The following is a 13,224-nucleotide window of genomic DNA, read 5'->3' as shown; positions in this document are numbered from 1 at the left end:
ACCAACACTTGCTGTTTCTGACTTTTTGATTCTAGCCATCCTAGTGGGTATGAGGTAGTATCTCATTGTAATTTTGACTTGTATTTCCCTGATTATTAATGATGCCAAGCACCTTTTCATGTATTTATTGGCCATTACCACTTCGTTTCTTTTTGGGGGGATGGGGGGTGGAGCAGAGGAAGAGAGAGAATTTTAAGCAGGCTCTATGCCCAGCATGGAGCCCAACGCAGGACTTGATCTCATGACCTGAGCCGAAATCAGGAGTCAGACACTTAACCAACTGAGCCACCCAGGTGCCTGTTACCACTTCATTTCTTAAAGATAGTTTTGCCAGATATGGAATTCAGGGTTGACAGTTCTTTTCTTCAAGCATTTAAAAATGTTGTGCCGAGGCACCTCATTGGCTCAGTTGGTTAAGCAGCCGACTCTTGATTTTGGCTCAGGTCATGATCTCAGAGTCCTGGGATCAAGCCCTGCATCAGGCTCTGCATTCAATGGGGAGTCTGCTTGAGGATTCTCTCTCCCTCTCCCTCTCCCTCTGCCCGTCCCCCCTCTAAAATAAATAAATAAATCTTTGGAAAAAAAAAAAGAAAAATGTTGTGCCACTTTCATCTCTTCTCCATGGTTTCTGATAAGAAATCTCCTGTCACTTTAATTGTTTTCCCCCCATAGGTAAGTTGTGGTCTCTCTCTTGCTGATTTTAAGATTTTTTTTCTTTGTCTTTAGTTTTCTGAAGTTTGATTATGTGTCTTGGTGTAGATTTTTTTGATTTTTCCTTTTGGGGTTTGCTCAGCTTCTTGAAACTCTAAGTTGATATTTTTGCCAGATGAGAGAAAATTTCAGCCAATTTCTTCAAATACTTTTTCAGCCCCACACGTTTTCTCCTCTCCTTCTGGGACTCTGATGACACAAATGCCAGATCTTCTATTATAGTCTCACAGGTCCCTGAGGCTCTGCTCATTTTTTTTTCCAGCCAATTTTCCTTTCTGTTCATATTAGATCATTTCCATGGTTCCATTGTCAAGGTCTCTGATTCTTTCCTCTGTCCTCTCTATTCTGCTGTTGAGCCCACAGTGGAGTTTTAAATTTTCAGTCATTGTATTTGTCAGTTCTAAAATTTCCATTCAGTTTGTCTTCATATCTTTTCTTTCTTTGCTAAGGCTTTCTATTTTCAAATTTCTTTTAAGTATACTGAAACATTTTTATGATAGCTGCTTTAAAATTCTTGTCACATAATTCTAACATCTGTGTTATCTCAATGTTGGTGTCTCTTGATTGTCTTTTCTCGCGCCAGTTGAGATTTTTTTTGCTTCTTCTCATGAAGCCTGATTTTCAAGTATGTCCTGGATATTTTGGGAACTATGAGATTCTAGATATTATTTAAATCTTGTGTTTAACAGGCCTCCTCTGACACTGTTCTGCTAGAAAATGAGAATCTTCTTTTTCTGAAGAGGATTCTGAAAAATGCTCCTTATTGCCAGGGGGAGGTAAAGTTCAGGTTCCCCAGTTGACCTCCTTTGACACCCAGAAGGGGACAAGCACCTTGTTGCTACTGGGCAGGGGTAGAATTTCAGGCTTTCCACCACACCACCTCTGACACCACCCTGGTGGGAAGGCAGAGGACACCTTTTTATCGAGTGGGGGTGGAAGTCCAAGATCCCCACACAGCCTAAATTGACACTGTGGGCAAGGGGTCTCATTACCATCATCCCAGGCTGGGATGAAATTCTAGGCTCCCCATTCATCCTTTGCTGATGGGAATGGGAGTAGGAGCACAGTTTGGTTTTTTTATTATTTATTTATTTTTTTCTGTGATGCTTGCCTGGAACAGGGTAGTATTATTTAAGTTTTTTTCTCTCTCTCTTTTTAAGATTTTATTTATTTATTTATTTGAGAGAGAGAAGGAAAGACAGTGAGAGAGTACAAGCCGGGAGGAGAGAGAGAGAGAGAGGCAGGCTCCCTGCAGAGCAAGGAGCCGGATGCGGGACTCAATCCCAGGACCGTGGGATCATGACCTGAGCCGAAGGCAGACGCTTAACCGACTGAGCCACCCAGGTGCCCTTAAGTTTTTCTCTCTTGCTACGTTGCCTTTTTTCCTGGTACTTTAACTAGTGAAAGCAGGCTTTCCTGGGGCTGTTTCTGGCTGTGCCAGCTGGCATTCTAGGTTGCCAGTTTCTCTAGCACCTAGTCCAAGAAATGTGGGGCAAAAAGAAAACGCGGGGAAATCACCACTGTGACATTCCTCAGGTTCTGAGGATCATGGCAAGTTTGCCTTCCTCTCTCCAACTGGCATAGTGTTCTTATCTTTGTTTTATATATAATGTCTAGGGGTTTTAGCTAAACTTAGCAGGAGAAATAGAGAGAATTATGCCTATTCCATTTTGGTCCCATTGGTAATTTTTAGCTTAATTTCTGAATACGTAATACATTCACATGGTTCTCTCCCTCAACTCCCCAGATCTCGCTAACTAGAAAACCAGTCATGGTTAGTTCGTGGGTGGGTAGGTGGGTTATAGGCTTAGGGATTATGCAAATAAAAGCAACTAAGAAAATATTCTTTTTTAAAAAAGATTTTATTTATTTATTTATTTATTTATTTATTTATTTATTTAGAGCATGAGTTGGGGGGAGGGCAGAGAGAGAGGGAGAGAATCTCAAGCAGACTGCACTGAGTGCAGAGCCTGACACAGGGCTCGACCTCACCACCCCAAGATCATGACCTGAGCCAAAATCAAGAGTCGGTCATTAAACCAACTGAGCCACCCAGGCACCCCAGAGAATATTCTTAATATTTTTGGCAAAGAGAGCAGATACTGTTACTATTACGTTGAACACTGATTTTTTTTAATTACTATTAATTTTTAACTTTTTATCATGAAATATTACACACATTTTGAATAATGCTGCTATAAATATTCTTGGCCATGCCTCCTCTTGCAGATGTACACATATTCTAATTGGGCATATTTCCATGAATGGAATCACGGTGTCCTAGTGTATGCATGCTTTAACATTACCCAGTAAAGACAAAATGCTTTCCAACATAGTTGCACCAGTTTAGATCACCATCAGCAATATGAGAGTTCTCATTGCACCATATTCTCCTCAACACATTGTACCATCAGTCTTTTTCATTGAGGACATTCTGGGGGTTGTATAGTGGTATCTCACTGTGGCTTATTGATTTTATTTTATTTATTTATTTGACACAGAGAGAGAGAGAGTATGTGTGTACAAGCAGGGGGAGTGGGAGAGCGGGAAGCAGGCTCCCCGCCAAGCAGGGAGCCTGATGCGGGGCTTGATCCTAGGACCCTAGGATCATGACCTGAGCCAAAGGCAGACGCCCAAGCAACTGAGCCTTGTGGTTTAAATTTGCATTCCCTGGTTACTAAGGTTAAGCCCTTTTTGTGTTTATTGAAACCTTGGATTTCCCCTTTTGTAAAATGCCTGTTCAAATGCTTTGCCCACTTTTCTACTCGGTGGTCTCCTTTCTTCTTATTGGTTTGTAAGAGTTTTTTACATCCTCTTGATATGAACCCTTTGACAGTACCATGTGTTGCAGGTATCTCTTCCTATTCTGTGTCTTTCCTTTTCTTCTCTTATAATGCTGTCTTTTAAATGAATAGAAGTTTAAAAATTTATTGTAGCCAGACATCAACCTTTTTCTTTATGGTTAATGTTTTTTTGCATCTTGTTTGAGAATTATTTTCCTAATCTGAGAGCATGAAGGTATTTATCTATATTATCTTTTTTTTTTTTTTTAAAGATTTTATTTATTTGACAGAGAGAGACACAGTGAGAAGGAACACAAGCAGGGGGAGAGGGAGAGGGAGAAGCAGGCTTCCCGCAGAGCAGGGAGCCCAATGCGGGGCTCGATCCCAGGACCCTGGGATCATGACCTGAGCCGAAGGCAGACGCTTAACAACTGAGCCACCCAGGCGCCCCTATATTATCTTTTTTCTTTTTTCTTTTCTTTTTTTTTTTTGGTGCCAAAACCCAGGACTGAATTTTCTGTATTGTTTTTAAAGGCTCTATTACTTTGCCTTTTCCTCTATGTGTTTCTTTTTATTCAATTTCTATTTTATTCAATTCTATATTGCCATGGCCTGGCACATAATCAATCAGTAAATATATGTAGTTACATGAACTAAAGGACTTAAAGAAAGCCTATTTTAATCCTCATTTTTGCAGAAGAATGACTGAATAAATAAACAAATGAACGTACTACATACACAATGAATGTCAAGATACTTCAGTAATTTTTTTTCTCTCACAAAATGAAATACAAAACCAGGTATTGAGTGAAAACCCTATGTGATATGTTATGGTAAAACATCATTAAAGACAACTTCCTATTTGTCTTCCTTCCAACCCCCAGTGCTGACCATGTCGCCTTGAACGGGACTGTGTTGTTACAGGTCTCCATGTCATTCGAGGATGTGACTGTGGACTTCAGCAGGGAGGAGTGGCAGCACTTGGACCCTGCTCAGAGACGCCTTTACCGGGATGTGACGCTGGAGAATTACAGCCACTTGCGCTCAGTGGGTAAGCCAGCTGCCTGTGTGTCTGCCAGGCGCCTGAGTGTGGCTATTTCCATTCTCAGCTGCTGGATGTTCTGGAACATCTTAAGTGTGTGATGGTGTCATCCTTGATTTGTCCAAGATTCTTCAGTCCCTTTTCGGCACTATCATTATTACTCTGTTCCCAGTGAAATGTGATTACTTTTCAGAAGAGCAAATGGAAACGTCATTGAAAGTCCCCTGAAATCTAGTCAGCTGGACCCAATCCTGTACCATCTCCTGTTAACAGGGTACCAGGTTCCCAAACCAGAGGTCATCTTCAAGTTGGAGCAAGGAGAGGGGCCATGGACATTGGAGGGGGAAACCCCACATCAGGGCTGTTCAGGTGAGTGAGTTTGACTCAGGCAGATGGCGGACATGGAAGTAAATCTCACTTTTTCTAGAAGAAGCTGATACCTTTGAAAGGCTGTGAAGATAACCTGCCTTGAAAGTTCTAAACTTCTTTTTTTTTTTAAGATTTATCTATTTGACTGAGAGAGAGCGCGCGCGCGCGCGCGCGCGAGAGCACACAAGCAGGGGGAGCGGCGGGCAGAGGGAGATGGAGAAGCAGGCTCCCCGCTGAGCAAGGAGCTCAGTGCGGGCCTCGATCCCAGGACCCCAGGATCATGTCCTGAGCCGAAAGCAGGCGCTTAACCGACTGAGCCACCCAGGCACCCTGAAAGTTCTAAACTTCTGTAGTTTATTGGAGATAGTTCACAGAAGCTCCTTTGATACCTAAGCAGTTTCTCCAAGTTCGACCCTTGCAAATAGCCATTGTCTTCATTGCTTGGCTTTTTGACAAGAGAGCTGTCTCTAGTCTCTGTACCCTGGATCACATGCATACTACCCTATCTTATCTAAGATCTTTTCATTCTTCCTACTCCACTCCCACCCGCTTTATCTTAGATTCTTTTTGTACATTCAGGTATTTTAACATTTCTTCCCTTTTATTCCAATTCCACATGTTCATTCCTTATACCTCCTCCCAGGGGCAACTGAGCTACTGTGTTTTATCTGTGAATTTGTGTGGTATTCTTTAAAAGCCTGAAATACTGGTTTCTGAGTATGTGTTTTTAGTATATGTAAATTATATCGCACCACATGTCTTAATTCTGTTCCTTTTTTTTCACTCATCCATGAGACCGTCCATTTTGCAGTGTGTTCATCTGGCTTCATTCTTTCAAATGGCTGCATAGTATTCCACAGTGTGCTGGTACCACATCTTACTTAACCATTCACTCAGTGGTGGAACCTAGGGTTGTTGCTAATACAAACTCCCAGCTAATACAAACAACTTGACGATAAATTTCTACAAAAATATTCCCTTTTGGAAGGTGAGAATTTCTTGGGAATGTTTATAGAAGAGGGGATCTGCCTAATCATTGCAAAGTTTTATCCTGAATTTGACCGAGCACCACCATATTGTTCTCAGATTGGCTGCACGAATCTATACTAACCATGGTGCGCAAAGCTTCTTGCTTTCCTAGAGTTTCTGCCCACCAATGAATAGAGCCAGAGTTTCTCATTTTTTGGCCAACAATGGGTATAAAATGGTATCTCATTTTTTATTTTGCATTTCTCCAGTACCTAGTTTCAGCCTTTCATTATTGACCTGTTGTGGTCTCCTTGAGTTTTCCTTTTATGAGTGACCTTGTCTTGTTTCACTTGAGTTTCCTGTCTCTTATTGATTCGCACCCAGTTTATTACTCACCCTTTTTTCCAGCCTTCTCCTCTTCCTTACCCCCATACATGAGGTTGCCCCTAGGGACCCTGCTGTTCACCAATCTTTTCTTCATATACATGCAAAGATTCATCCATACTGAATTCTGATGACTCTGCTTTTGACAACTCCAGTCTGGTTTTCACTGGTACTTTAGTACTAGATTTAGCTACCCAGAAAGTTCCCATGAGATGTTTCTCTTGACCCTCAGTACGTTAGAAATTAGAATCATCATCTCACACATCACCTTCCCACCTTCCAAATTCTGTCACATTCTGTCAGTGCTTCTTAAATCTTTCAGCCGTTTTTTTTTAATTAGTCACCCTACAGTTCCTAGTGCTTTTCCATTTTTGCAATTATCATTTTCAGTTCTCAGTTCATCTCTCCAGTTCCCAGTAATATCACCTAAAACCAGCTCCATATTTTCTTATGCCTGGATTACGATGATTTTATTCCTGATTGAATTTGCTGATTCCATTCTTTTTATTAGTTCACTTTCAGTGACCATTTGGACATCTTCTTTGGAAAACTGTCTATTCAGTTCCTCTACCCAATTTTAATTGGTTTGCTTATTTTGTGCCAATGAGTTGTATGAGTTCTTTATGTAATTTAGATATTAACTCCTTCAGATGCATGACTTGCAAATATCTTCTCCCCTTACGTAGGTTGCTTTTTCATTTTTTTGATTGTTTCTTTTGCTGTGCATCTTTAACATTTTCTTGATGTCTACCACATTTGTTAGTGTTCTGTGAATCTGACTCTTTATTCTGTGCTCTATTTAGATGATACATTTTCACCTGGTGATCAGATTTTGGTGTTCCATGAAATGGCTCATTTACTCCAGCACATATGGCTCTTTCCTTTTCCTCACCTTTCTTCCCACAGGAACTCAGGAAAAAAAGCACAGATTTTAGACTGTGTGGTAACTGAGGCCTTTACCTCTATGTTTTTAGAAAGTTCCCAGAACTAAAAGCCTGTTTCTTATTGTATAATTCAGGGGCTGATCAGGGAGAGAAACTACATACAAATTTGAACAGGGAAAGCATAACATAAAGAATTATTAGCTCTGGCAAGATGGAAGTGACAAGAGATTAGCTAGCAGAAGTAAAGGGAAAGCTAAAGAATAAAGGAATAGCGGAATAGCAGATAAAAGGAACAGCCGGTGCCTCTCAGGCTGTGATGGAGCACCCAAGAAAGAGCCTCCCCTGCTTCCCAGCGATGAATCCAGACCTTGTTGAGGGACCCAGCCAGGGCCCAGAGCATGGAAGAAGAGTTACTGTGGTGCCACGCTGGTGGAACTTGCTGGCAAGCTGCCCTCGGGGGTTCCAGAGAAAGCTGATCATGGGGAAGCTTCTCATTGGAGGTAGCCCCCTACACATCGTCTGCGAGGGGTGCCAGGGTCAACTGCTCGGTGCCGTGTGCTGCCAACTGCAACACACTGCAGGAGCCTGGAGCTGAAGAAGCTACTAGTGCTGCAGGAGCTGGGTGCTAGAAAAGTCATCCGCACTGCAGAAGCTGAGGCCCAGAGAAGCCACCCACACCGCAAGACCTGGGTGCGTGGGAAGCTGCGTGTGCCTCAGGAGCCCAGTGTTGGCAAAGCCACCTGCACCGCGGGAGCCTGGTGCCAGATAAGCAGCCCTTGTTGGAGGAGCCCGCTGAGTGAGCCCACCAGAGCCAGGAAGCAAAACCCCCTCCTCCTGCAGTGTTTCGCCATCACCCTGTGCTGAAAAGGCTCAACAGTGGGACAGATATTTAAAGAGACTCAGATCCATTTTTTTGTAGAGCAGGCAAAGAGGCATGAATTCAGAGTTGAGAGGCAATAAGTTGATACCCAGCACATTTATTCTTCCATTTTCTGAAGCAAAGCATGGAAAATATTTGGTAAACTTAAATTTATTGAATTTGGGGAGATAGGCAGAGGAGGATATTTTGCTCTCTTTTGGAAGGATTTTTCAAGTGTCTGCTCAGAGGAATTCAAAGGACCATAGATTATATTTGGAAAGAGGAGACAGCTGCATGAAATGTTCACAGTTGCAGGCTTTGTGTTCCCAAAGAAAACTGGGCCAAATTAAGTATCGATATGAGTGGTACCATGTCCGACTTGTAAATTCATAGTGGATATAACCTCCCTAGAAGTGTACTGAAATTAGAGCTAATACCAAGGACAATACATTTTGAATATGCAGAGGAGCGAAACAACAAGCTTAGTATCAATGTATATCCTCTTTTATATAAGAATTCTGAGATGAATGGATTCATTCAACAAGTCAACTCTGATCCCAATGGGTCATTCAGGGACCATGTTCCAAGTCATTGCTCTGCCGTCTCCTAGGGCATCGTTGTCAGCTGCGTGGTTAATGTTGGGTCATCGTTGAGTCCAGTGGGAAGGAGAGAGGGGGAGAGTTTTGCCCACTGTCTTAAGGCCCAGCCTGGCAGCCGCACATACCACTTGTACTCATACTCCACTGGTGAGGACAAAGTGAGGCTGGTAAATGTAATGCCCAGCTACATCCTAGTAGTATAAAAGAAGAGACAAATGCAAATCGTTTTTGGTGGATGGCTTGCAGTTTCTGCCATAGGTGGCTTTCCCTTGCCTACTTGACACTTGTTGAAAGCACGTGGTCCCCAGGTCCTTGGTCCCTGGGACCAAGGAAAACTTGCAGCTGGCTATAGAGTGGGAGCACAGATATCTACTGACTATTTGGATGGCTGATGTTGCCACAGTGTTTCCTATAGATGTAGAGGAATGGGTCTTTGAGGCACATAAATTTTATGTTGGTGCTCATATGGTTCAGAGGGAAAAGTGAGAGAAAGCAAAGAGATTAGGAAGGTTTAGAGCTAATAAGTAATAAAGACATACAATCTGAACTATTTCTGCCATGCTAGGACTTCCCTTTAACAGACTTCGGTTTCTTCTTCTGGTTAGACTCACTCTCCAGACCTCCTACATAGTGGATATGAATCCCCAGGATTCAAATCCCATCTCTTTCACTTATTTAGCAATTTGATCTTCAGCACGTTACATAACCTCTGTGCTTCTGTTTTCTCATCTGTGAAACATGATTGGTAATGATGGCTGCTGCTTAGGGTTTGGTGAGGATCCAGTGAGCTATTATGTGTAGAGCACTTGGAACGGTGCCTGGCACATCGTAAATGGTATATAATTATTTTGCAACAGTAAGTGCTTTAGAAGAATTTTGTATTACTACATTATTACTATTTTCATTATTGTCATATGGACTCTTCCATTTCTGCACTCATCTTGTCTGAACTACAGGTACCCCCTACCCTCTGCTAATTGTCCTTTGAGTCATTTTTACTTTTTTCTTCTTTTTAGACGAGGCTATTGGGGAAATGCAGCAACAGAGAATTTCTGGAAAAGTTTCATTCCACTGTGAGAAATTTGGTCAGCCCATAGGAAAAGATCCATTGTGTTCCATTTTAGAAGAATTGTGGCAAAATAATAGCCAGCTAGAGAGATACCAAGAAAGCCAAAATAACCCTTTAAGTCATGTGAAAGTACTGATTAAGGAGAGGGCCTATGAATGTAAAAATACTGAAAAAATAATTCACGTGAGTACCAAGCTTGTTCCTTCAATTAAAAGACTCCATAACTATGACACATTTGGAAAGAGTTTGAAGCATACTTTAAACTTACACAATCATAATAAAAGCAATGCAACAAAGAAGCTTGATAAGATTTTTGGAAATGATAATAATTTTGCCCATAGCTCTTCCTCTACTGAGAATGCAAATACAGGAGCAAATTCCTGTGAAATTAATCGATGTGAAAAACATCTTGGCAACAAACAAGTTCTCATCCACCATGAGAACATTCAGACTGGGGAGCAACTTTATGTATGTACTGAGTGTGTAAAGAGCTTCCCCCAGAAGTCACATCTCTTTGAGCATCAGAGAATTCATGCTGAGGAAAAATCCCATGAATGCCATAAAAGTGACAAAGCCCTCATTCCGAAGCCACAGATTAATGTACCTCAAAGTGTTTATGCAGGAGATAAACCCTATATATGTACTCAGTGTGGGAAGGCCTTTACTCTCAAGTCAAACCTCATTACACATCAGAAAATTCATACCGGGCAGAAACCCTATAAATGCACTGAATGTGGAAAAGCCTTTTTCCACAGATCGTATCTCTTTAGACATATGAGAATTCATACAGGAGAAAAACCATATGAATGCAGTGAATGTGGAAGAGGCTTCTCCCAGAATTCAGACCTTACTATACATCAGAAAACTCATACTGGAGAGAAACACTATGCATGCAGCGAATGTGGGAAAGCCTTCACAAGAAAATCAGCACTCAGAATGCATCAGAGAATCCACACAGGAGAGAAACCCTATGTATGCACTGAATGCGGGAAGGCCTTCATCCAGAAATCACATTTCAATACACATCAGAGAATCCATACTGGCGAAAAGCCTTATGAATGCAGTGAGTGTGGAAAATCATTCACTAAGAAGTCACAACTCCATGTACATCAAAGAATTCACACTGGAGAAAAACCCTATATATGTACAGAATGTGGAAAGGTCTTTACTCATAGGACAAACCTCACTACACATCAGAAAACTCATACTGGAGAGAAACCCTATATGTGTGCTGAATGTGGCAAGGCTTTCAGTGACCAGTCAAATCTCATTAAACACCAGAAAACTCACACTGGAGAGAAGCCTTATAAGTGCAATGGCTGTGGAAAAGCCTTCATATGGAAGTCACGCCTCAAAATACATCAGAAATCTCATATTGGAGAGAGACACTATGAATGCAATGAATGTGGGAAAGCCTTTATCCAGAAATCGACATTAAGTGTGCATCAGAGGATCCACACAGGAGAGAAACCCTACGTTTGTCCTGAATGTGGGAAGGCCTTCATCCAGAAGTCACATTTCATTGCACATCATAGAATTCATACTGGAGAGAAGCCTTATGAATGCAGTGACTGTGGGAAATGCTTTACTAAGAAGTCGCAACTCCGTGTGCATCAGAAGATTCACACAGGAGAGAAACCCAATATATGTGCTGAATGTGGAAAGGCCTTCACTGACAGGTCAAATCTTATAACACACCAAAAAATCCATACTAGAGAGAAACCCTATAAATGCAGTGACTGTGGAAAAACCTTCACCTGGAAGTCCCGCCTCACTATCCATCAGAAATCTCATACTGGAGAAAGACACTACGAATGCAATAAATGCGGGAAAGCCTTCATCCAGAAAGCAACATTAAGTATGCATCAGATTATTCATACCGGAAAGAAACCCTATGCTTGTACAGAATGTCAGAAGGCCTTCACGGACAGATCGAATCTCATTAAACACCAGAAAACACATAGTGGAGAAAAAGTATAAAGCCATTGACTGAAAAAGCCTTCAGCGGGAACTCACAACTGGGGATGCATCAGACGTCTCATAGTGGGGAAGAGGAGTGCCGGATGCTGCGATTGGGGTACAGGGGGAGATGGGCATGACAGACCACAGCTTAAGGAAGCAGAAGGCAAACAGAGCCAAGTATCCTTCAGTCAATTGGAAATACAAGTATCTGCACCACCACAGTTGACATGCAGTTATATGCATAGGGAGACACTTTGATAAGGCATTTGAGCGATAGTCCTGTTTGGTTGCATGATTCACACAGAGACCCTCAAGCTCATACAAATGGTAGAAAGCAGACCCCAGGAGATGGTAGAAAGACAGACCCCAGGAGATGACTTGTAATCTCTTATGTTTCACTTTTTGGATGAAGGACTTTATAAATTCAGCACTGATTAGTTCTTCATACCCTGGGATTTAAAGTACTTAATATTGGCCACCTTTTTTTTTTTTTTTCCCGAATTCCTAGGGTGGGGAGAAGCGTTTTCATTGTCCAAACACCTACAGAGCACCAAAGTCAAGGCAAAAACTTATTTGGGAAGGCAGATCTGTGAGTAGAAGCCAGAAGTTTTTGTGATCGTGGACATTTAAGGCACAGAAAAAATTGCCATGGGGAACTGTTCTTTCTCTTCCCTTCACCAGAGTATGTTTTTAAAAAACGAAATAGAATTTTTAAACCCAAAGTCTCACTTTAAGTTTAAAATGACTTTATGCATTGGCAAATTAGGCATAGCTCTAGCCGATGTTAACAGGAATATAGTTATTAAACCTTACAGACATCTAAAGTTGGCAACTGTTGTCTCATTACTTCCGTGCTGTGACAGCAGGTGATTCACATCGCAAAAAGGTATGCATACTTTCTAACCTGTACCCCAAAAGCTATCATTTATGTAAGCTGCAGACCATAGACTTCTCATCCCCCTAAAACAATGGAACTGAGCCACAGGACACTGGACTTCCGGTCTCATCTGCTGAAGCTTCTGCTTTCTTTGGGATTCCTGTTTGAAAAGGAGTGGTTGATAAATTGGGTTTCAATACATAACATTTTTATTTTGTTTTTCTTTCAATTTGGTAAGATACATTCATTTTCTACACGCACACTAAGAGTACTTTTGTCTCAACTGCTATGGGATAAAATCTTGTTGCACTGTATTTGGTTAGTCTAAGATATGATTATAGTTGAATAACTGGAAGTTATAGTTGAATATACTGATTATAGTTGAATAACTTCTCTAGAAAGAGCACTGCCTTTTTTTTAAAAAAAGCATTGATATATAGACACTTTCTCATTTTCCCTTCAATGTTTTTTTTTTTTAAGATTTTATTTATTCATTTGAGACACAGAGATAGAGAGAGAGAGCATGAGCAGGGACAGAGGCAGAGGGGGAGGGAGAAGCAGGCTCCCCACTGAGCCAGGAGCCCGATATGGGACTCGATCCCAGGATGCTGGGATCATGACCTGAGCTGAAGGCAGATGCTTAACCATCTGAGCCACCCAGGCGCCCCTCCCTTCAATGTTTTTTATGATACTCATAAGAAAAGGGGCTTTCTAGC

The 13,224-nt window shown here is 41.6% G+C and overlaps 1 protein-coding gene across 1 annotated transcript in view; it reads left to right on the top strand.

Moving 5' to 3' along the window:
• The window catches only part of ZNF41 (zinc finger protein 41), a 41,195-nt gene extending 28,276 nt beyond the window's left edge, over positions 1–12,919 (top strand). The window contains exons 3-5 of the mRNA XM_035003820.1: positions 4,419–4,545; positions 4,810–4,905; positions 9,617–12,919. Of these exons, the coding sequence (XP_034859711.1) occupies positions 4,419–4,545; positions 4,810–4,905; positions 9,617–11,649 (2,256 nt within the window). The 3' untranslated portion in view covers positions 11,650–12,919. The remainder of the gene's footprint in view (positions 1–4,418; positions 4,546–4,809; positions 4,906–9,616) is intronic.
• The last annotated feature ends 305 nt before the right edge of the window (positions 12,920–13,224 follow it).

The sequence above is a fragment of the Mirounga leonina genome, unplaced genomic scaffold (assembly GCF_011800145.1).
Source record: "Mirounga leonina isolate KUSES-001 unplaced genomic scaffold, KU_Mleo_1.0 Mir_101609, whole genome shotgun sequence".
Lineage (NCBI taxonomy): Eukaryota > Metazoa > Chordata > Mammalia > Carnivora > Phocidae > Mirounga > Mirounga leonina.
Note: the sequence above shows the minus strand (reverse complement) of the source record. Positions and strands in the feature narration are given on the sequence as shown.